General features: G+C 43.9%; 1 protein-coding gene across 1 annotated transcript in view; it reads right to left on the bottom strand.

The window, feature by feature from the left end:
* LOC114638634 (receptor-type tyrosine-protein phosphatase gamma-like) overlaps positions 1-24,049 on the bottom strand; it is a gene marked incomplete at its 3' end in the record, with an annotated part of 540,119 nt that overhangs the window by 17,026 nt on the left and 499,044 nt on the right. Inside the window, exon 6 of the mRNA XM_028787198.1 lies at positions 2,244-2,310. Within this exon, the coding sequence (XP_028643031.1) occupies positions 2,244-2,310 (67 nt within the window). The remainder of the gene's footprint in view (positions 1-2,243; positions 2,311-24,049) is intronic.

The raw sequence follows: 24,049 nt of genomic DNA, 5'->3' as shown, positions 1-24,049 counted from the left end.
ACTTTCTCTTCTCAGAGACAAGACTCAGAGGTTTTTAGTCCCTCCCTCCCCTTTGTTTTCTATTTTTATATGTGGATATTTTCCCTTGTACCTATGTGTACGTTTTATCTGACTTAGACATTTAGCTGTGATTTATTGAGCAGCTACTGTCGCCAGGTGTAGTGTGTCATCTTTCTGCCTTTACTGAAGCTTGGGGAGGCACTGCACGAGCAGACAAACAAAAAAAGGCATTCCAGATATGTTTGCGAAAGAAACCTGGGCGATGTCACAGGACTGAGGTGTGTAGGGAGGGGTCCTTTCACAGGCAAGAGCTAAACTGAGATTACTGGGCACACTTGTGGAAACATGCCTGGGGACCATGCAAGTGGGAAAGAGAAGGTGCCAACAGATGAAACAACAAGGACTTCAGAACAGAAGGGTCATGCCTCCCTTCCATTTCCTCCTCATAAGAGCTGGCTGGGGCAATCTCCATCTATGGCCAAAGCCAGGGCTGCCTGTGATCAGGCATGCATCTCTGTTTTGCTGAAGACATACATGAGCTTCTCTTGGAGGCAAACATTGTTTGCAACTCTCTTTCCTGTCATAGAGTAGGAGAGGAATCTGGTTCACCACATCCCTACCTAAGTCAGACACAGTGTTCCTGTGTGGAATTATTTGCACCCCTTTCTGAATGACTCGTATCCAAAATGAAAGAATTAGGCAGGGTTTGGGGAAGATAGTCAGGTCATGAGAAAAGGTTCCTCACAGATGACACAAACGACTATGTAGCTCTGGGGAGACAGCTCAGTGCTTGAATATTTCTAACAGTGAGGCCCTGAGTTTGATTCCCCAGGAAGGGGTTGGATGGAGCTGCTTTTATTAACATAGATTTGGAAGGAAGCAATGCAACTTCTTCAGGTGAAAGCATGGGATGCTTTCAGTCACTATACTTTTTTACTTCTTTGTACATGTATGTGTTTTTAGCCTAATGCAGGTGGTAGACACATGTGTTCATGGACACATAGTGAGCACATGGGAGCCAGAGGGCAGCACTGGGTGTTTTCCTTGCTCTCTCTCCACCTTGGTTTTTGAGAGACTCTTATGGAGCTCATGGGTTAGGCTGGGCTGACTGGTCCACCAGTGAGATTCTAGGGTTATCTTACCTCTGCCCAACCCCCATCCCCCAAGCACCGGAGGAGTGATGGCATATGTGGCCAAGCTTGGTTTTTTATGTGTGTGCTGGAGATCTGAGCTCAGGCCTCATGCTGATGAGGCGGGCACTTTACCGAGTGAGCCATCTCCCTGGCTCTCTGTTTTCACTAGGTTTATTCTTGTTACCTGCCGCACGACTGAACGGAACAATTAATGCTCAATCCAACTTAATCGAACTCTGATAACAAGTTTAGTTTCCCCAGGAAGAGGTATTTGTTAAGCTCTACAGAGTTGGCTCATGTCAGAAGACAATCCTCGAAAAAGGTGTGAAGACATTTTATCACAGTTTCGGGAACAGAGGGAGATTTATTATGGTTACCAACGCTATTTTTGTCAATGTCTTTGGAATTCTAATTAGATTATTAAAACTTTACAAATCATTACACGAGATCCAGACTCAACACCTTCCTGCAACAAGGGTGCTTCTGAGACGAGAGCATCCCCGTGCCCCAGGTAATGATGCATTGGCTGAAGATAAAGTTGCAGGGAAATTCTGCCAATAAAACCAGTTGGAAGAGACAGAACCATTCATCTTACTTTCTCTCGCAGGCTTATGCCTGAGGATATGATGTCTGCCACACAGAACATCAGCCTCTCCCCTTCCATGTCAGCAGCTGCACGGTGCTGGCTCACAGACTGGGAAGATAATGGCTTGTCCTGGCTTCTTACATTTCGCCCCTTAAATCTGAGAGGCAAATCAAAAATATTTACAAGTGACATAGCACTTTGAAAAGGAATAGTTTTAGGAGAGAAATGAGACAAACGGCAGACTCAACACCTAAGAATCGTATATCTTAGAGCATTCTGATTTACAACATGTGCACTCACAGTAATACCTGAGGGGAAACAAATGGCTCACTGTTAACTCAGGCCCCTTGGCAGGTTATATATGCAGGTGCTCTTTACCCATCAGATAATGGCTCTGGAGCCCTTCAGCATCGGAGGGCAAGGAATGGTATCACCCTTGGTCCTCTGAGAGATAACCTGATTCCTTCAGGTACAGATCCCAGCCTTCACTTTCTAGTTAAAGGAAGAAGATGGAGCTTACTCACCGTGATGTACGACGCCCTTCAACCCGTGGATAATAGGATCCAGTGCAGAATTGTCCCTCGGACTGACCTACATGTAAGGGAAACATGATTGGTTAAATATGTCCTGGCATCAACTCCTACGGCCTCAGTTTAATCTTCTAGAGAGAAGGGGAAACTGGATGTGTCTAGCAAGCTGCTGAGGTCTCACACATACCAAATGCCAAAGATTTATGACACAATAAAATCAAGGGAGGAAGTCTAAATCACAACAAAGAAACTTCTCAGAATACATTATAACAGGAGAGAGACACCACCTCCATAGCAAGATCTTAAAAAGCTACTGCTCCATTTTATTAAAAGCAGCTCCTGATAGGCTAAAACGTCATTGAAAGTCGTCAGAGAACAATCCATCATTGGCTGAGTACTTTGGCACCTTCTGGTGATTGTGTTTTTCCTTTCTTCTTAGAAAATGTACCAGTTCCCTGCCAGCTCATTCTCCTCTGTAAAGACCCCAATTCCCTGGGAAAATGCACACTCTCCATGCGCATTTGTAAGAGCCACTCAAAGCAGAATGACTTGGAAAGGGCAACGGGAGATCTGTCTCTACCTTCATCTTTCCTCTAGAGTTGATGTTTCACCAAACCAAGCCTCATTGTTTATGGGCTCACTGGCTCATTCCTGCAACTTTTAGATACTACTTAGATAGTACTTTAGATTAAAATTTCCCCAGCATGCTATAGTTATAATTTTATTTACAAATGAGATATAACAATGTCTAGAGTATGCTTTAAAAAAGTGAAGGAGTGGGTATCAGCTGGAAAATGGGGCAACAGGGGATCATGACCCAATCATTTAGGGCCTTGGGTGATAGGTATAGGAAGGGTGGTGATATGTCCTTTCTACTTCTATTTATGTCCTTTTCCTCCCCTAAAAATAAAGAGCCAAAAATCCAATATCTGTGGTTAGCAAAGTTTCTGCATTTTCCCCTTCAAGGGCTGCAATTCCTATTAATCCACTTCTAGCATAATGAAGTTGAGATATTGATGAACCTTTCAATGTGCAGCAAGACCCAATTTTCTGTTTCAAGTTCACTCAGAGGAATCTGGAGCCAGCCCCATGCCGAACTTCTAGGAACTACAAATGACACACACAACTTCCAGCTTCAGCAGATGTCCCTGCCCTGTGGAGGAGCCATGGCTCTCCTGGAGAATAATCTATACTTCTATACTTCATGCGTTTCTTTCTTTCCCTGCTCCAGCATCTCCAGGACACACTGGCGCCTCTCAACTGGGACAGCCTTGTCCTCCTAAGGGAATATGTGATCATACATTTCCATTTGTCACCACTAAGGTGGGGGGAGGGGTGATTCTATAGAACCCCTGACACCTAGAGAGGAGAGAATAAAACAGCAGTGCTGTTAAACATCTCACGATGCTCACAAACTGTGCCCTGTAACAAGGAACTACCTGATGTTGGAAGTCAGTGTGCAGGGGTGAGTTGAAGAAGCATTTTCAGGAGCTTCCTGGGCAAAATGTCAATATTTCCATGTTTGGAGCCCCAAGTTTGTGTGTATGTGTATCTTCAGAATACAGGGACTATTATGCAGTCTTCTGTTTACAGACTAAGAACATTATGTAGAAGTTGGCATTGCTGTAAACACTATGAAAGAAAAAAAGAAAGGAGGAAAAGGGGCGAGGAGAGGAGGGCTGCGAACTGACACTCAGAGTCTTAGATCGCAAAGGTAAAATTCTGGAAGTTGGCATAACTGAACCCAAACCAGGGCTATGTAGAGATTAAAGTGTAAAACACTCTTTAAAAGCTAACATATGACAAATACTCATAGGATATACCAAATCAAAAGTATACTTGAAGAAATACTGTATTTCCATCATCCATACATCCAATTACTGTAAACACCACGGATGAATTACAATTACATGTACAGATGAATTACAAGTAATTGACTGGAAATTTAAAAATAGCCAAAAAAAATGCAATGCAGGCCTGAGAGACTCTTGTTAAATGTGGTCACATTTCAAAAGTCCATGGAGAAATCTATGTCACAGGCTATTGGTAGAAGGAAGCCTGGGATGAGTGTCCTCTACACATGTGTTTAAGGCTTTGTCTTTAAGTCAGTGCTATAGGAGGTGGTAGAACCCTTAAGACTTAGGGCCTAGGGAGGTTCTCAGTCACTAGGGACATGCCCTGGTGGAGACCGTGGGACCCTAAGCCCACCCTTCCTCTTTAGCTTGTTTGGTGATAAGGTTAGAGGTTAACACGACTCTTCACCCAACCATGTAATACCCACCTCATGTCCAAAGTAAAGAAGCAGGAGGGCAATCAATCATGGATCAGAAAAACAAAAAAATGTAAGTCAAAAGAAATGTTTCCTAAGTCAGTTACCTCATGTATTTTAGTATGCAGCAAGAGACTAACACAGGGTGTTTCTATGATTCAGGGGAAATGTTTATGTGAGTCAAATCACTGAAACTCCTGAAAGTCTGTGAGGAGATGGTGAAACGGTCAAATCATGGACCTCCTTACCACACTCAGCTCTAGAGTGTTTGTGTTCCTCATCAAGGGTGTATATAACTTTTTGAAACAGAATGTCTTATTGTTTGGGATATGGGGAATCTGGTGAATGTGATGAAGGCAGATGCTTACGAGGCATTGGGACCATAAGGCCACCATGAGATGAACCCACACTGGCCCATCACAGGCTAGAAGGGAACAGGAAATGAAATGGATGATCTCAGCTGGTGTCCTTCTAGTTTTCCAACTACCAAAAGGTAAGCAAGGCCACTGGAAGCCACACGGCCTCTGCTGAGCACCTGCAACTCACGGAGAGCTGAGTTCATCCCACCATTATCCACTAATGAATAGAATCCAGGAATAATAACGTGACTGATATTGCAACCATTCGGGGTCATTCTTTCAACAGCTTCTGTGAGTGCATGTTGAGGCTGAGGTTGGAGGAACAGCTATGATATCAATAATTTCCCCTGCCAAAGCTTGTTGCTCACGTTGTATCTTAAAGGTTTCTGGATTAGATTCCCTATCAGACCAGTTCAGCTGACTCAACCCTTCCAAATGCTGCTGCTCCTCTGCTGCTGACTGTGTCAACCTTCTAGAAACAGTGCACAAAGTTTCACTGTTTACACTTCATTTACCTATAGCCAACTGTGATCCAAACAGACTAAATGTAAAAGCAGTAGGTGGTGGTGGTGCATGTCTGGAATCCCAGCTCTGAGGGATGGAGGTAAGAGGGTCAGGAGTTCAAGATTATCCTCAGCTACATAAGGAGTTCAAAGAAAGCCTAGACTACGTGAGACTCAAAAAGCAAGCCAGCAAGGAGAAAGAGGAGGAGGAGAAGGAGGAGGAGGAGGAAGAGGAGGAGGAGGAGGAGGAGGAGGAGGAGGAGGAGGAGGAGGAGGAGGAGAGGATCCTTAAAAGAGAAAGAAATAACTCCTAATTTTTAAATTGAACACTACTTGGAGACCGGTGATGAAATCTTCCAATGTTCAGAATGTAAGTGAACCCACTGCCCCATATGCCAACATCCAATCAGCTTCCTTCCCACTGGTCCCTTAGTCCTGCCATCTCAGTAGTTAGATCAGACGCCCCTGTTGTGCTTAGGTTCAAGTAGCCCTTATTTTATTAACTAAGGGCCCCAATGCCAGCAATTTTATTGTTATAAGAATTCCATGATTAGTTTGTTTGTTTGTTTGTTTGGAGACAAAGTCTCATGTAGCCCATGCTGACCTTGAACTTGCTATATAATTGAAGATGACTTTGAACTCCTGATCATCCTGCCTCTACTTCCCAAGTGCTGAGATGACAGGTATGAACCTCCATACCTGGTTTTTAAGTAGTTATTATTGTTAATTTTCTGATGGGTATACCAATTAATTAATCTATCAACTGAACTTTACTGTAGGTATGCATGAATAGAAAAAAATCTAACATCATGGGTCCAGTATCACCCCTAGGTTTCAGCATTTGCTATAGGCCTTGGAATGCACCCCTGGCAGATAAGAAAGATCACTGCACCGTGAAGTTCCATCCAAGATGAGAAGGGATGTTTTACAGTCCAGGGGCCCTTCAATGCATTTTGTCTTGTCTGATGGTATGAAGGCTCAAAGGAGGTATTCCTAATCCTCCATGACTGACACCCGCTGATAACATACAAGTAGAAAATAACCAGGCAAACTAATCCAAGCTCAATTTCTGTTCACTTGTGATTATAGAACCTCTAAGTTCAACACTCAAACCTGGGCTCCTCTGAGCTCAAAGGCCTGACCCCGGATTCAAAGCAACCTTACAATTCAAAGTCTCTGTGTAGTCTCTTTCAGCTGCTGGAGAGAAGACAGGCAAGGAAAAAGGGAAGAAAATGGAGCTTTTGACTACTCAAAGAAACTTCCTAATAATACTGAGCTCATTCTCTAGTCCATGGGCGGGGAATCTAAACTGCATGCTAATAAGTGGATTTGTTCCAGGAAGGCAAAGCCCTCACCGAAATAATCCCTTCCACTGACTGTTTCAATCAATTTGCCACTTAAACAAAATTGTGGATATCAGCTAAGCAATGTGGGCAGCTTTTCAATGCGTCGGCAGTGAACAAGGCTGCTTTAGCAACCTGTGTTTACATTCTGGTTTCCGTTCCAGCTAAAAGAGGCCAAGAGGGAGGGTGAGAAAATGGAACTCTGAGTCAGGCATGAACCCTCACAGCTTCAGTGTCTACATCCTTACAGTGGGGACATGTTTTCAGAATGTTCTCTGGGGACTAAAAGTGCCTTGGACACAGAGCCTTGGTCTCACCATGGACAACAGTGTCTGCCTGGGTCCTATTGGACGGCAAGTCACCTCAGTCTCCCATATTTCAACGAATGCCAACAGCAGCCATTCCTACCCTGAGCATCTCTCTGTGCTTGCTATAAGAAATACCTCTTTGAGTTCAAATTTCAAAAGAGCCATGGTTTGCTTGACATCCACTCAATTTTGAAATACGCTGCTCATTTTTGAACCGCATGAGGAGGCTTCCTAGCTCTTGAAACTTGCTTCCTTCTACTTTAAGATCAAAGAAGTTGCATGGTAATACAGAGAAGCCAACACTTCCACAAATGAGCTTTAAAAGGATGGGGGGCACACTCCCCCTCCATCCCCACACTTTGTGCCTGAGTTGAAAAACTCAGCTCCTGGCACTTCCAATTTCGAGCAGCTTTGTAGCATTAGTCATCTTCAAAGGGACTGCACATAAACATGACGGAGGGCTCTGAGTCAACGCCACTCAGTTGTCTTCAGCTGTATCTCCAGTACACGGAGACATTGCCAATACAGAAAACTGAGAGGGAGTTTGCGACTCAAGACCAACTTCAGGCATAAGCTATGGAAATAGAAACCGTCAAATCTCTTTTGCAAATTTCCTTTGATCGCTCGCCACATGGGTTGGTCTTATTATTAAGTAAGTAGGCAGGGTCTCAGTTGTTGATATATCTGTGCTCATCATCCAGGTACCACTACTGGACAGGCTGTGCTTATTGCCAACTTGGAACAAAATCTAACAGAGACAGAAGAGTCCCAGCAGACCATGTGTGCCATATTCAGATAGCTTCCCATCATCTTTTCCCAAACCCTATGCCATTTGGCCCTTGTCTCAGATTCTACTGATTTTCAATCTTTCAAGTCCTGGCCATCTGGTAGATAGGATGGCCAAGACAACTTCCTTGCCCCAAATCCGACATTGCCAGCTGCTCTTTTACTACCACAAACCTCATATCCAGCCAATAACCAGCCTCTTGGGGGAAAAAGATTTACGCTTGCAGAAGGTAGAGCTATATACTATGAACCAGGACTGCGGGGGAATGTGTCAAACAACACAGAGTTTGCACAGCCTTCCTGAAGTGTAGAAATGATCCATCAAGCCAGAGGGGTAGCATATAACTGTGCATTCAGAGGCTAACACACCTGATCAGGAAGAGGGCAAAAGCTTCCCATGAGGTCCACTCCCATATCGGTCTCCTTCAGTTTCTCTCACCTAAGAGCCACACAGCAAGGAGACTAGCTTCTTTCATTCTGACTACAACGACTCAGCTTCCTTTCACTGCACTTTGGTATCTGTACTTTAACTAGCTGTTAAGAGCTTCCTGGTACAAACTATTTTTATCCTAGCCTCTTCTCCACTACTGTATTGCAGGGAACCCTACCTACATCTAAGAATGACTACTTTCTGCTATTAACGTTTAAACTCTCTTTGTGTGTTGGGAAGAAGCCAGAGGATGCTGAGCATCATGTCCTGCTTCTCTTTGTTCCCCTGAGAGATAGTCTGACACTGAACTCAGGAGCTAGGATGCTGTGCTGGTTAGGGGTGCATGGATGTGTGTGCATGTGCATGTGTGTATCTCTCTGTGTGGTTGGTTGCTTGGTTTGGTTTTTGTCAACCAGATACTAGTCAGGGTCATCTAAGAAGAGAAAGCCTCAACTGAGAAGATGTCTCCATCAGATTGACCTGGAGGCAGGTCTGTGGGGCATTTTCTTGATTAATAATAGATGTGGGAGGCCCAGCCCTTGTGGTGGTACCACCCCTGGGGAGGTGGTCTTGGCTGTATAGAAAAAAATTAAGCTGAGCAAGCAAATAAGCAGCATCCCACCATGGCTTTGCCTCTGTTCCTTCCTCACTTCCCCCAGTGATGGACTGTGACTGGCCTGGTAAACCAAATAAACCCTCTCCTCCCCACGCTGCTTTGGTTATGGTCTTTATCACACCACAACAGAAGAAACTTAAGTAGGACAGATGTTAGCCAACAAGTCCCAGCAATCCTCCTGTGTTTGCCCTCCAGTGTTAGGGTTTTGGATGTGCATAGCTGCACCTGGATTTTTATGTGTATGCTGAGGATTTGAACACAGACTCTGCTCATGTGGCAAGCTACCTTACCCACTGAGCCATCTTCCTAGTCCCCAGTATTAAACGTTTGCCAGTAATTTAAGCAGTATGTCAATGCTGAAGAAGGGGGTTCTTCTACCACGTCAGTCTCTGCTAAGCAATAGTCCAACCACCCTTTTTTTCTCTAGTCTTTTATTTAGGACTCAGAAATACCATATTTCTTGGGTATAGCCTAAAGCCTCAGTTCTGGATGCTCACGTGTCTTTCTTCACTTTTGTCATCTCTACATCATGTTGTCTGCTGGCTGTCACTGCTGTAATGGGATGATGAAATGTGGGATCAGAGGTGCTGAAGCATTTTAGCACCCCACATCACAAGGAAATCAAGGAGGAAAACGGGGACAAGCTTCAGAAGGAGGCAAGGCACAAGGCATGGGGAAGGGAGATTTGGGGAAGGGTACAGCAAGGCTGTTGGGCTTTTCCTGAAATGTGATTTAAGAGTAGATTCCTGTTCTGAAGGGGGGCTTTAAGTAAGACTGTGAAAATTCTCAGATCAAGAACTGGAAATATTGTTGAACTGATAAGAACGCTTGTAACCACAAGGACCTGAGTTCAGCTCTAGGAACTCATGTAACAATAGCCCGGCATGGCTGTGTGGGCTTCTAGTCTCAGCACTGTGCTGAACAGGGTCAGGAGTATTGGTGGGCCTTGCTGACTAGCAACCTAGCTTCAGGTTCAGTGAAAGACACTACTTTGAGGGAATAAGGTGAAGAATAACAGAGCCAGATATTCACATAGGCATGTAAGCCTGCATACAGGTATGAATAGAATGGTCCAAAGACATGTTTGTATAGAAGACACACTGCAGTATGAGAGCTTCAGTCTGACCTCATGGCTTTCTACACAAAGTGCTGCCACAGCTTCAGGGTACAGAAATCCTTGTCAGAGGGGAAGGCTCTGGCCCTTGGTTATCATCTTACTTTCAGCAGATGTAAGACAGACTCTAGGACTAGTTGCCATGGGCAGATGGAAAATTCCTTTGTGCAGCAGCCCCCAGGGAAGAATCCACGCAAAAAGGAAATACAGTCATAAGTGCTAACAGGATTCAAACTCCCCTCTTCTTAATAGAGCCTGTCATGACTTAATTACTTGTAACTGACATTCATGGTGGCTACTAGTTAATTCATAAGTTATTCATCTTCAGAAAAAGCCACAGATCTGTCCAACATCATACTGTGCCAAGACAGGCTTGCTTACTGTTCACTTAGGCATTGACCCATGTTCATGGGCCTCCCAGTGTCTTCAGTGTGGTGGTCAAGTCCATTTCTGTGGCTTTCAGTTCACCTCACCCTTAATGCAAAGCCACAGAGGCGGAGGAGAATGTGAGCAGGATAGGCGTTCTGCCAAGGACACTAGCACAGGGTCACATGGGCTTCTGTGCCTTTAAATGTGTCTCCCAGCAGCTGATGATACGGTCCCGGCACCACCCACTTCCATGTAAGCTTGCCCTCTGCAAGGAGTGCAGGCCCTTGGACTAAAAGCACAGGTGAAAGTCTAAACTCATAAAGCCCCACCCAGAGTCTTAAGCTACAATGCTTACTGTCTCACAGTGGTATTATCATGACCTTTGAAATAAAAAGAGAAAGAAAACTTATGTTGTCTGGGGGAGCCTGGGGCAAAAGAGCAGTGTACTGCAAGCTCAGTGGCTGCCCTGGAAGTTTCTCTCTACTCTGTGTGGCAGTGCTGAACAGCGCCTACACTCCCTTGGTAATACCCCACCATGCACCACAATGCCCCAACAATAGCAAAAGCTTGGGGGAGAGAGCAGGGCCAGCTGTTTCCCAGCATAGCATAGACTTCAACCAAAACACATTAGATGTGACCTCTCACCCTTGCCTTTTCATTCCCTCCAAGCAAAAAGCTGCTCCAGGCACTGCATTTACAAAAGACTCGGCATCCAGACAGGGCTGTGTAGGGACTGCTGTAAATCCCTGCCATGTATGCAGCATGAGAAATACAAGACACAAGCATACTGGATCAAAGGGCCGCCCGTCTGATCCTTGTGGTAAGAGAAAAGCTTTTTCCAGGAACAGAGAATGCCACTGCTTACATTATGAAGGGAGGTAGAACAGGGAACTAGCTGAGAGGTGGCATGTCTAAAATACTTCAGTGGGGCCCGGGGGGGGGGGGGGGGGAGCTTACTGGGACAGCCCTTGCTATATAAGGAACTCCTTGAGTTTGATGCCTTTAACACTGGGTGGGAAAAGAGGGAAGTAAATAAAATATTAAAATGATATGACTTGAGGCTACAAATCATGGCCAGAAGGCTGCATGCAACCCCAGGATAGCTATGAATGGGGCCTGGCACAAAATTGCAAACAAAATATTACAGATTTTTTTTGTTGGTATTTAAAAAATGTTGTGGTGTATATAGGGTATATGCCTATTCTGTGATTGCATGTGTGCTGGTGTCTGTACCTGTTTGTGTGCACATGAGGGATAGATGTGTGTGTGTATGCCAGGGTGTGTGTGTGTGCATGTGTATACGTGCCTGTGTTAGTGGGGCACTGGGTAACTTCCTCTATACTCTGTTATTCTCTGTCTTATTCCCTTCGTGGTCTCTTGCTGAACCTGGAGTTTGACATTCAATAAGAGCAGTGTTTAAAAGTCCCAGAGAGCTTCCTGTCTGCACTCTCCACAGGGCTCAGGCTAGAGGCACTCAAGGCCACGTCTAGCTTTTTAAGAGGTTCCCAGGCATCTGAACTCTGTCCCTCCATGTCCTTTTATCCACTGAGTCATCTCTCTAGCCTTGTGATTTTTTTCTTAAACCCGTGTAAAGTTCTCATATATGAACTTTGTAGATGCCAATGTTGTGACACAATGTCAAAACGTTGGCCGTACCTGTCGTTGTATGAAGAGGTGACAGGTAAATGAGCACTGTTCTTTAGCTACTTACATGTACCCAGCTTCCCAATCTGATTCATTCAAGTAAGTACTGAGAACAGTCATGGGAGGCTGGGTTGGAATTGCTCTAGGAAGGCCTCCAGTAATCCCTAATTCCCGGTACCTTGGGCCTTACAGTGGCTTACGCTGATGCAGCAGTATGAAGTGAAGCAATGGGGCCGCTTCTCTGGTGTGGTTAGAAAAGATCTTTATCCCATCTAGATGGCTGGCAACAGTACTTTCTTCATAGTCATGTTGGAGAAGCCCACATCACCAGGAAACACAGGTAAAATTGGCAACAGGCTAAGGGTAGAAGTGAAGTTCTCCTGAAGGTGCGACCTTGGGCAACAACCTGAGCAAGCTTGGAAGTAGATCATTTAGAAAGGGATGTTTCAGGTGAGGCCCAGCCTCAGTTCTCACCTGGAAAAGTGAGACACCTTGACCCAGAACCTTCACAACGGGTATGTGCTGTGTTTAAGCTGTTTGACTCATAGAAATGTGTTATGTAGCAACAGACGGCCATATACCACATGGCAAATTTGAGTGTTAACTAGGATATGCCACTGAACAAAGAATGGCACTCTGCTTGTATAGCTGACAGCCTTGTTCTGTATGGGACCTTACTGTCACATTGCCGTCTCCCTTACCCCATGACATCAATTCACTAAAGGGTCTTGGTAGTTTCTGTCCTTCTAGCTTAGGTCTTGCCCCTTTGCTGACCTCAGCTGCTAGCAGTGAGGGTAGGGCAATGCAGTTCTAAGTCAGTTTCCAGTCAGGAAAGCAGAGCGCCAATAATGACAGAGGTCAGCAAGCCGAGCGATTAAGCATCAATAATCAATTCTGAGACAGAGATATTTCAGCAGCTTGGATGTTTAGCCAAACACAGGAAAGCAATAAACAGCAGCATGGACTCCGAGGCTATCATCATGAAGGTGTCCCTGGGCACAGTACAGGGCACAGTGTGGCAGCAGGAGCAGCTGTTCAGAATCCCAGCCATTGAGTGCAGCTCATTACACACCGCAGCCTTCTTTCTACTCCAGCTTCCTTTCAGGACTGAATGATTGCTCCATTAATGCAGTCTCTGAAGATGGATTAAGTATCAATTCACTCTTCTGAGCAATACCTCATAGGCCACCCCCTGTTTCAAATGGTTCTCCCACATAACAGGCTTGCTGCCTGCCACTATAAGAGAGACACAGGCTCCCTGTTGCCGTCCTCTGAAATAAACCTGTTCACTCATCTGAACAGCACGCTTCATTCACAAACAGTGACAACTGCATCAGGGCCACTATTAAATCTGTCTCAGTACCTGATTTAAGAGCCTCAGTTAAGCAATGCCTTGGACATTACAATTGGATTATTTAAGTGGGTAAACGTATCTACATCTGCTAATTAGAAGAACTCCTGTCTCTTAAGTGGTAGTGTAAATGAGCCCTGCCCCATCTCAGAGAGGACTCGGATGAATGTGAGCCAAGCACTTCAGCTTTGTATTTAAAATGTACCTGAGTTCAGCAGAGGATAAAATTAAATTGCAACAAGGAAAGACGGAATCGTTCCCAGCAGGCTTTGATTGATAGGACATGCCATTTGTAGCAGAATGGAATGGAAAACCACAAAGTTTGTTCCCAGCTATCACTGCCTCACTGGGGCAACTTTCTCTCCTTTGAGAAAATAATGTGACTTTCTCTACAGAGCATAAAGTCACGCACTCAGGCACCAGGACTCCAGTACTTTACATCTGCCACTAGTTCAATGGGGGTGGGCGGAAGACTCTCTATGGGAAAGGGAATCTCAGCAACATTCGGAGACTTGGCTTAGATAAAACTGTCATTAACAAGAGCCTATAAGTAGAAACGACTTAGGACAAACCAGACAGGTCTCCTGAGCTGAATGCAACAAGCCCATTCAAATAGCTAGTTGGTATGTAAGACTAGTTAGTGATTAAATGCAGGGATTTTTACAATTATCTTATGTTTGTTTGTGTATATGTGGACATGTTAAGTGTTAGAATGTGTTTGTGCATGCCAGGAAGACAGTAAACGTCTTCCTCAATCACTATTGGCCGTATTTTTTGAGACAAGGTCTCTTACTGAACCTGGTGCTTGCTATTGGCTAGATTAGATAGATGGACAGACCTCAGGCACCTTTCTGTCTCTGCCTCCCAGCAGTGGCCCTACAGGGTGCATCATGACACTTGGCTTTTGACTCAGTTGTGTGGCTCTGAACCCAGGTTCTTAAGTTTGCAATGGCAAACATTTACTGAATGACCTATTTTCCCACACCTAAGTGTAAAGATTTTGAAACCAGGTTGGTAGATACAAATTTGAAATCAGGGTTTGGTCTTCAAACACACGCACACGCATGCGCGCGCGCGCACACACACACAGACACACACACACACACACACACACACACACACGGAAATCCATATCTATTCTGCTTCTAGTTACACACAGACTGATTTTTTGGGGTTCTGAGATTGAGTGAGTCAGTTACAATTCAATTACTATTGCCTTAATCTTTTATCTTCCAATCCTTCACTTCAAGAAAATGTTAGCAGCTTTTCACCCAGGGAACTGGGTAGAATGCTCATTCCTCCCTTTCTTAATGATCATTCAGAAATTCTAGCTGATCCTGCCTGCGGAGCACAGGGTGTGACTCGGATGAGTCTGAGGCTCCTCACTTCTGTCTTCAGCCTAGGATGCTGTGGTGACTGATCTTCATTTCTGTGATGGCTACTCCTGGTTGTCAACTTGACTATATCTGGAATGAACTACAATCCAGAATTGGAGGGCTCACTTGTGATTCAGATCTTGAGGCTAGAAGACATAAGTTTCTTACCTGGATCTTGGCATGGAGATCTTGAGGCCGAGTGGCCATGAAAAACTTAGGCCCAGGCAAGGTAGTACATAACTTTAATCCCTGGAAACTGAGGCAAAGAGATCTCTGAGTTCAAGGTCAGCCTGGGACAAAGCAAGGCCCAGATCCAGGTGTGGTGGTACACACCTTTAATCTGGGCTACATCTTCTCCTGGAGGCCTACATATGGACATTGGAAGAATGAAGTTTGCTCTTCAACTGCTTGCACTTACTTGTCAGTACATCTGTTGGAACCTACTTCTTCAGGATTCCAGCTTATACAGAAGGCCAGTTGAAACAACTAGCTTCCTGGGACTGAGCAACTACTAGTTTCTTGGACTTCCCATTCATAGCTGCTCATTGTTGGGTTAGCTGGACTACAGATTATAAGTCATCACAATAAATTCCCTCAATACAGACAGACATTCTATAAGTTCTGTGACTCTTGAAAACCCTAATAAAATTACCAATGCTGAGGTGAAGAGGAAATGACAAGATTTGGTTTCTCAGAGATTCAAACAGACTATTCAGAAGTGGAGAAATTGTAGCATGGGATAAGTCACCATGGTATGGTACTTGGGGGGCTGGCAGGCCTTGGCCCCTTCCTGTAGCACTCTGCTCCCTGCCTCTCTTGAGGTTGAGAGTTTCTTTCAAATTTCTCCATCACTTTGCTGTCTTGCCTCACCATGGTCCCAGCACCAGTGGAGCCAAAGACCATGGACTGAAACCTCTCCACAGCAAGCAGTAGAAGCCTGCCTGCCTTCCTTCCTTCCTTCCTTCCTTCCTTCCTTCCTTCCTTCCTTCCTTCCTTCCCTGGGGTCACCGTATATCAGGCATTTTATCACAACACTGAGAGAGGTCACTAACAAAGCCATCTGTCTCAAACCTAACCTGATTGAAAATAATCTGGCTGCACGTTCAGTAACCTCAATCCTGAGTAACAGACAGGGTTCCCACGCACCCTGTCTGCTGGGATCATTCCCTCTCAGCTCAAGAGAACCAGCATGAACAAAGCACAGCAATGACAAACACTGTTCGTACTGGCCTGGAACTGCAGCCAGGACCCTGGAGAAGTCTCCCTTCTGCGGCCTGCAATCAATCCTGACAGCTCTCTCTCCAATCTGTAATATCCCTTTTCTCTAAGCATAGTTATTCTGTTACTCTTACAAATCTGTGTGGACCCTAATTTTCAATTCCTTGGTTAATAGCAAAAGAGCCTCAACACCCATAACACTAAGATGGGAACAAAAGCAAAAACCAAACAAAGCCCCCAAATCTGAAAGAGAAGACTACGCACACCCCCAACTCCCTTACCCACAACTGCTGAAGACAGGATTTTGTATATAGGCTGGCCTGGAATGCTACGCACAGTGGAGAATGACCTTGGACTTCAGAACCTCTGAACTGTACAGGTTAATATAACTATTTGTGGCGTGCTGAGGATTGAAACCCAGGGCCTCCTGTATGCTAGGCAAGCATTCTACCAACTGAGCCACATCCCCAGCCCACAAAAGGGAGATTTTTCTTCCTATTTCAAGGCTTTAAAAACCTGTGAGTTACCAACAGTGATGTAAACACTGGCAGATGCAGCATTAACAGATCAGCCAGACTGAATTTGTTTGATTTGATGATGCCCTGCAGCCGGAATCCTAGTGCCTCCCACTTCAAAACTTCTTTGAGAAATGGCTGATGGATGGTCATTCCAAAGGGTTTGCCTAGTACACAAGGAGTCTCCCAACCATGACAGGGAAACCACCTATGTCACAGTACTCTATTTGTAAGCATCACATGAACACCATACCTATAACTAAAACAGCTCTTCATGGGAGTGGTATTCACTGCCAAGTGATTCAGAAAGACTGCATAGTGAGTGAAGAGATTTCACCTTGTGAGATTTGCAGTGTAGGTCTTCTGTGCATAGGACAGTGTGGAGAATTTCACCCCATCAAGACAGATACTCAACCTTCTGGGATAACTCCCTTTCATCTCTCCAGTTCTATTATTTTGGAGGCAACCTTTGTAAACACATCAGAAGTTTTCTTGACTTCACAAACAAATTAAAGCTCTGCAAAGGGCTTCTTGAGTAATCCATGGGGGATCAGCTTCTAATAAAACAAGTCTTGGGGTGTTAGCTCCCATGCTTAGTGTCACAGCAGGGGAGAACAATTACAACCCTGGGAGATCTTATGGTCTGAGTGTGTTGGATTCAGTGACATAAAATTGATCTGCTGAATCTGAAACATTATTTTAAACTAATTGCCTATGGGTTTCTCAAGGTTTTCAGGAAAATGAGTGCATTTAGGTTGGTGGCAATAAGAAGTTTTACTAAGAAACAATGCAAAGACACAATGACTCTTAGTTCATACAGGTGTGGAGGCACACACCTTTGATCCCAGCATTCAGGGGGTACTTAACAGTGCTGTAGAGAATCCCATCACAGAGAAAAATAGCATTGATTACTATTTATCAAGTGATGGGCCTTGGTGGTGGGAATCTTCTCCCTATGACAGAAACAGCCACCAGTTTGATGCGGTTTATGGAAGAGTTTTCAACTGCAGAGAATTCTGAGCAGGATGTAAGAAGAGAAGCAGCATAGCAATGATCCTTTACTTCCACCCTATCCCAAGGTACAAAAAAGCATAGCCCCAGTACCAGAACATATCCTCAATTTGCCCCACACTGCAGAAGCTGGCAGAGCATCATGGTCAAAAATAAAGACTTGAGTTGGGATGGCCAAACCACTTAACCTCCTCAAGACTTAATTCCCTTAACTTGGAAATATAGTATCAACAATAAACCCTTTAATGGCTGTCATGAGAATTGATGCAATAATCCATTTATAGAATAAGCCCCTCATGACACTGGCTATTATTGTAATTGGAAAAGTTGCTTACAATACACAGAGAGCTTGACTGGTAAGTAAGACAGACATCAGACTAAGCGCCACCTTCCTCTGGTGCTGAGGAGTCAGCTCAGTGAGCAAGCATGGGCTCTACCGCTGAGTTATGCCCCCAGCTCATGAACTTATTTTGAATAACCTCCTACATACATCCTCTCCAATCATTAGAAAATGCCTTTGGTCAATCAGTGCTGTGCCTGGTACACGCTCTTATCGAATCAAATTCTAAATAGTAAACAGAAATTAATAAGGGCCTTGGGTTTAGTTCTCAGAAAGCAAGCATGAGTCTCATGGTCTTTCTTCTTTCATAAGTCATTTCAGAGCCTCCTATCTGCTTATAGCTCTACCTTTGGAAACCTGTTGGTTCATAGTAGAGACCGAAACCTACTTGAGAGTCTGAACCAGAGATACTCTTTAACCTCCCCCCAAAAGGGGGTCATTTTCTGCATGAGATTTTTAGTCATCTGCATTCATGTGGAGAGGTAAGGTAAGAGGAAGGTTATCTATGAATTTTAGATACTCTCTATGGTATCTCTAGTGGAACCTGATGGAGATTAAGCTGCTGGTTGGTTGGTAGTCAGGCCATGAGGGTTCAGAATAATCAGGGGGTAGAATGCCATGTGAAAAAGCTAACGTGATGACAGCCTGAAAAATCTTTACTTATGGATACCTTGGAAACCTATTATACACGCTCTGACTGGGCCTCTGTATAATTAAAGCATTCAGTCAAATCTCACGTTAGCAAGGCTATGTCCCTGTCGAAGCCCAAGAGTATAAATTGCCATAGGTAATTTGAGTTTGAAGAAATCACTTTAAAAATTAACTTTGTAGAGGTCAGCATTCCTTAGTCTGCCCTGACTTTTCGGTCGTTCACACGTTGAATGTCTTTGAAGGAAGCTGGCTGTGACGGGTGGAGAGGAAGAAAAGATGATGTGGGTACAGCACAAGGACCTTATAAGGAACAAGAATGAGCTCCACCCAACCTAAAACAGTCCCTGTGGATTGACCAAGTGCATGCTGGAATGCTTGGTTAGAGTACTGTGATGAGTACCAGGTACTTTTAGAATCTGAGTGTTCTGATTAACATTTACTTCTAAGAATTAATAAGAAGGGAAAAACACTTGGAAATCAAGTAGGGAGACAAACATGAACGCAGCACTTCTGTTTCTGTGCTGCTCATTATAGGAAAAAAGCAAACAACCAATAGTCCATCAATTGCCTCCTACTTACATAAGTAATGGTAAGCATTTAAAGTGACACTATCCAGTGGCTAAAAAAGGTGAAGGAAAAGTGACATGTGCTAACATTCAGACATGACCATCATATACAGCTAGGGTCAAAACTACTTAGCAGGTGAGTTTCACCCTACATAGGTAACATGGGTTCATAAATATGCCTTAAAATACCTAATAGAAGAAAAATCAAATATAAGTGGTTTCCTCTTTATGGCAGGATTGAGGCATTCAATTTTTTCCTTACCAGACTTTCATGTTACCTGAAATGTCTACAAACACAATTATTGTGTGTGTTTGAGTAGCTATAGGCATGTATTCCAGAGATTAAACTTAGGACTCATTGACCAGCAGCCACCCACCTTGGTTATTTATTTTACAGACAGGATCTCTACAAAGCCTTGGCTGTCCTAGACTCATTATGCAGATCAGGCTGGCTGCAAACTCAGAGATTCTCACCTGCCTTTGCCTTCAGAGTACTGGGATTAAAGGCATAAACTACCATGCCTAGACACACCTTGCTTTTTGAGACACTGATTCTCACTTGACATGAAAATGGGTAATTTTGCTAGCCTTGATAGCCCCAGGTATCCCACTGTCTCTGTCTCTGAAGGACTGGGGTAATAAATGTGGGCCACTATGCCTAGCCTTTTTTTCTTTTTAATGTAAAGATTACAGAGATTTAATCATAGTCTATTCAGTTGCTTTCATGGCAATTCCTTTGCCAACTAAGCCACTGCCCAAGATTGATTATTTTTAGAGCTGCAAAAGAGTTAGCTGCATTTTGAATAACACATTGTATTAAATTGGGGACTGGAGAGATAGGGTAGTGGTTAAGTGAGCTTGCTCTTCATCATGCAGACCAGAATTTCACACCCAGCACCTACATCATGAGGGTGAAAAGTGTCTGTAACTCAGTTCCAAGACATATGATATATTTCTGACCTCCATGTACACTCACACAAACATAGACAGGTAGACAGACAAAGAGACAGACAGACAACACACACACACACACACACACACACACGCGCGCGCGCACACACACGCACGCACACGAATAAATCTGAGAAGAGTGATATCAATGTTAAAAATATTTTATAGGTAAATGCTGATATAGTTATATGAATATCACATTTGATAGCATATTTTAATGCTTTGGCATAGTTTCCAAATACGTACTTTAGTTGTTAGTTTTAACAATATCATCTAGAGTTTCAAGTGAGGAATTTTCTAGATTATCTTGACTTGTCAATGTGTTTATAATGTAATCTAGAACTATAAGCAAAAACAAAAACAAACAAACAAACAAACAAAACCCACCTTATTTCCACTATATTGTTTTTTGCCAGGGCATTATACCACAGAAGGGACATTGGAACAGAAACCAGTTCTGAGAATGGAGTGTTGCTGAGACAGACCTGACTGTGTAAGTTTTATTCATGACTGTTTTTAAGGGGGAGACTATCAAGACTTTGGAACTCTGGTCTGGAATAGCTATTGAGGATTCCAGGAAGAGAGTAATGGGTCTTCCTTGTGTGAGCTTAGAAGACTGGAATGCTCAAAGTAATAGTGATGGCACAGATCCTGATCTGTGTTAGCTGGAGTATTCATGTGCTATTCAGCTGCCGTTTTGTCCAAGAATGTATATGTGCTGACCATGCAAGGGCCAAAAAGTAACTGTCATTGTCAAAGAGATTGGTATCACTGAAGTGAAACCTTCTAGATTTCATTGACAAAATCAAAACATGTTTCCTTGGGATCAGCACACAGGGAATCAGAATCCAAGGACACCAGGCTACATCTTGAGCTGACCTTGGCAATGTAAGCAGCATCCATGTAGTACTGATGTTGAAGTCATTCAAGATGCAAGATTGAGTGAGTCTCGGAGGCCAAACATCTTGTGACCAGCCTGGGATTCCCTATAGAGGTGTCTTGAGAAGTTTCTAGTAAAGATGAAGCCTTAGTTTCAATGTTAGGAACACTGAATGTTCACCAAGAAGAACTGTCAGGAGTGTTAAAGGTGAACCTTTCCCCACCTTTGACCCCTTTTTCCCTTATCTTTTTTCTCTCTCCTCTTTGTCCCTGTTCTTCCCTAATAAAACCTCTGCCACGTGGAACTGCTTTGGCCTGGTGTGGTCTATCCAGATGCGAGCTACCATTCCAACACAACAAGGGGGCCTATCTATTCCTATGAGAGACGCTGTGTTTTCTGCTGAGAGCAGAGCTGAAGGGGGCAGGGCCTGCCCAAGTCCACTGGAGCACAGACGATTATACACGTGTGAGTGAGCTACACCGATTCATGCTGCTGGGACTGCTTTTCCTAAGTAAGACTACTGCATGTCCTATCCTTATATTTTGGAATGAAACATATGTAAGTTTATTCTTCTATAGGAGCCCACAGTTAAAAGACTTTGGGCTTTTGAAGTGTTGGAACTTGTAAAGACTCTGGGACTTTTAAGGTTGGACCATAGTTTTCATTAAGCTATTAACATATGAATGACTCTTGAGACAAGAGTTTTGGAGTTATGGCTTCAAGATGGCAGGAGGTGGACTGTACTGCTTAGTTGCAAGTGTCAATGGACACAATCTACAACAATCTAGAATAGTGCTTCTTAACCTTCCTAATAACATTTAATACCTTTAATACCATTCCTCATGTTGTGGTGACCCCCACCAATAAAATTATCCTGTTCCTACTTCATAGCTGTGATTTTGCTAGTTCTGAATCATAATGTAAATATATGATATGCAGGATATCTGATATACAATGCACAAAGGGGTTGTGACCCACAGGTTAAGAACTGCTGATCTAGAATCACTTGGGAAAAGAGTTTTATAATTGAGATTGTCTAGACCCTGTTGGCCTGTAGACTTGTCTCTTGGGAACTGTCTTGTTAATTGTTGCAGGAGGACACAGCCCCTTGTGGGCGGTAGTGTTCTCTGGTATGGGATCCTGGACTGTGTAAGAGTAGACAAGGCTAAGTGAGCAGAGCACTAGTTCTCTCTGCTCTTACCTGTGGCTGTGAAGCAGAGATGAGCTGTGTGTATTTACACCTTCACAACGACTGTAACCTGCAATCGTAAGCCAAGTAAACCCTTTCTTAACCCATGCTGGTTCTTGTCAAGGTGTCTGTCACAACAACAGAAAGGAAACTAGAACATATATGAATTTAAAAGGATTGAGTTTATCCACACCCCTGTGACAGCAAATGTGTTTCAGTAAAGACCAACCTAGAGCCAATGGGGGTAATGGGCACCTTGGTGTTCAGCTGCCACAGTGGCTCAGATTCCCTGCCAGGTGACATAAAAACAGAGCTTCCTGTGACAGTAGGGTTACATTCCTTCCTGTGTCCTATCACATGCAACAGGGCAGAGACAGAGGGGGACAACACTGAATCTCTTGGGGACTATAGAGAACCTAGCCTTACTCTGACCTGAACTCGTTAAGAACAAGAACCATTTTCTCAAATAGACACAGAATCCATGAGCTCTCAGTCAGGAATCTTTGTTTTCTTCTATGTAATTCTTGATGAGATTTTAGGTGACTTCAGCTGTGCTGACAGGAAGACACACCTGAAGAAACAGACCTCGATGTGACTGCTGCAGGAATGGACTCAGAGAAAGGGTCAAGGGTCGACATCTGGTGTCAAAGTAGAGGAGACATCTTGGGTGTGAGTTGCTGTGTTTCTTTCTCACTCTGACAGGACCTCTCCTCACAGGTGTAGACGCATGCCCAAATCTCAGTTTCCTGTTTAACCTGGTAGTTAGTCTCTCTCAGGACACCAGCTGGGCCTTTACACACCTGGTTGGCATCATTCCCTGATGGTACTAACTCTGACAGATAACAACGTAACAGCTAGGTGGAGCCTTGAAGGCCTATACACTACACTATACCGAGCACCAATAAAGAGTCTCCATGTGAAACAAGCAATTCTCCATGTAGAGCTAACAATTCTCCTCATGCTACAGTTCCTGCAACTGGAGCCAGAGTGAGAGACTTTACCACAGTCACAAACATGAGGTAGCAGTAGGCTTCAATCTAGCATCATGGCTACTGCGAATCTTCATCACAAGTCTCCTACGGCCTCTATCCACAATTTCCATCTAAGGCCGATCACCATTTACTTAGTTCTTCAAATACTCAAGGACCACGGAGACCATGAAAATACTCTTAAACTTTCATATAGATTCACATGCACTCACTATCAGGTAATGGTATGGAAGGACACAGGTGGAAACAACAGTCAGATCCCTGGGATTTGTTTATCAGCTAAGTGTAGGGACAGCCGGTCTATAGGGGAAACAAAGGACCCATGGTGAATACTAGCTCAGGGCTACTGGTTTTAAATGACAGGTTCCCTTTACCGCAACATTTTTCACACAGTTTTTATTCCACTAAAGCAGTCAGTCTCTAGGAAGATACACTAGATTAGACAGCATTTCCCAGCAGTTGAGCAAGGTCAAACATGTTCCAAGAATATTTCTAAGAAGAGTAGAAACAGGGCAGTCCAGAGCGCCACCTCCAGCAATGGCTCATAGCTCCAAGGGCTGAGCTTGTCAGAGTGATTTAACTTCTTGACAAGAGAACCCAGTTCCACAGAAGAAACTGACCAGAACAATTCTAGGGTGGTGACTGCCTAAACATTATTGTAGAGAGTTTGTGTGTATGAAGAAATAGAAGACACTGTCAATGTAGCAACACAAATTTTGTCCACACAAGAACAATTTTCCCTTTGAACCTTCCTATCTCCACACCATAGCATACTCCAAAGCCCTCACTCAGATCAGCTGGCTTCTAGTAATCCCCATAGTCAAAGGGATGTAGCCTCAAGCTCCAAAGCATACATATTCGGACACTGTCCTAGAAGCCTACTGTCATAAACTATTTCTTTACATTGATCACCAAAAATTTACCAACGTATAGCTCCTGTATTTCTCAGAAGCAAGTTTCATGAGTGTAGATAAAATCTGAAAACAACTGAAAAACAAGTAAATGCCCAGGCACTTAGAAAT

This window comes from Grammomys surdaster, unplaced genomic scaffold (assembly GCF_004785775.1).
Source record: "Grammomys surdaster isolate TR1022 unplaced genomic scaffold, NIH_TR_1.0 125614, whole genome shotgun sequence".
Taxonomy (NCBI): Eukaryota; Metazoa; Chordata; class Mammalia; order Rodentia; family Muridae; genus Grammomys; species Grammomys surdaster.
This window is presented reverse-complemented; position numbering and strand designations above follow the sequence as displayed.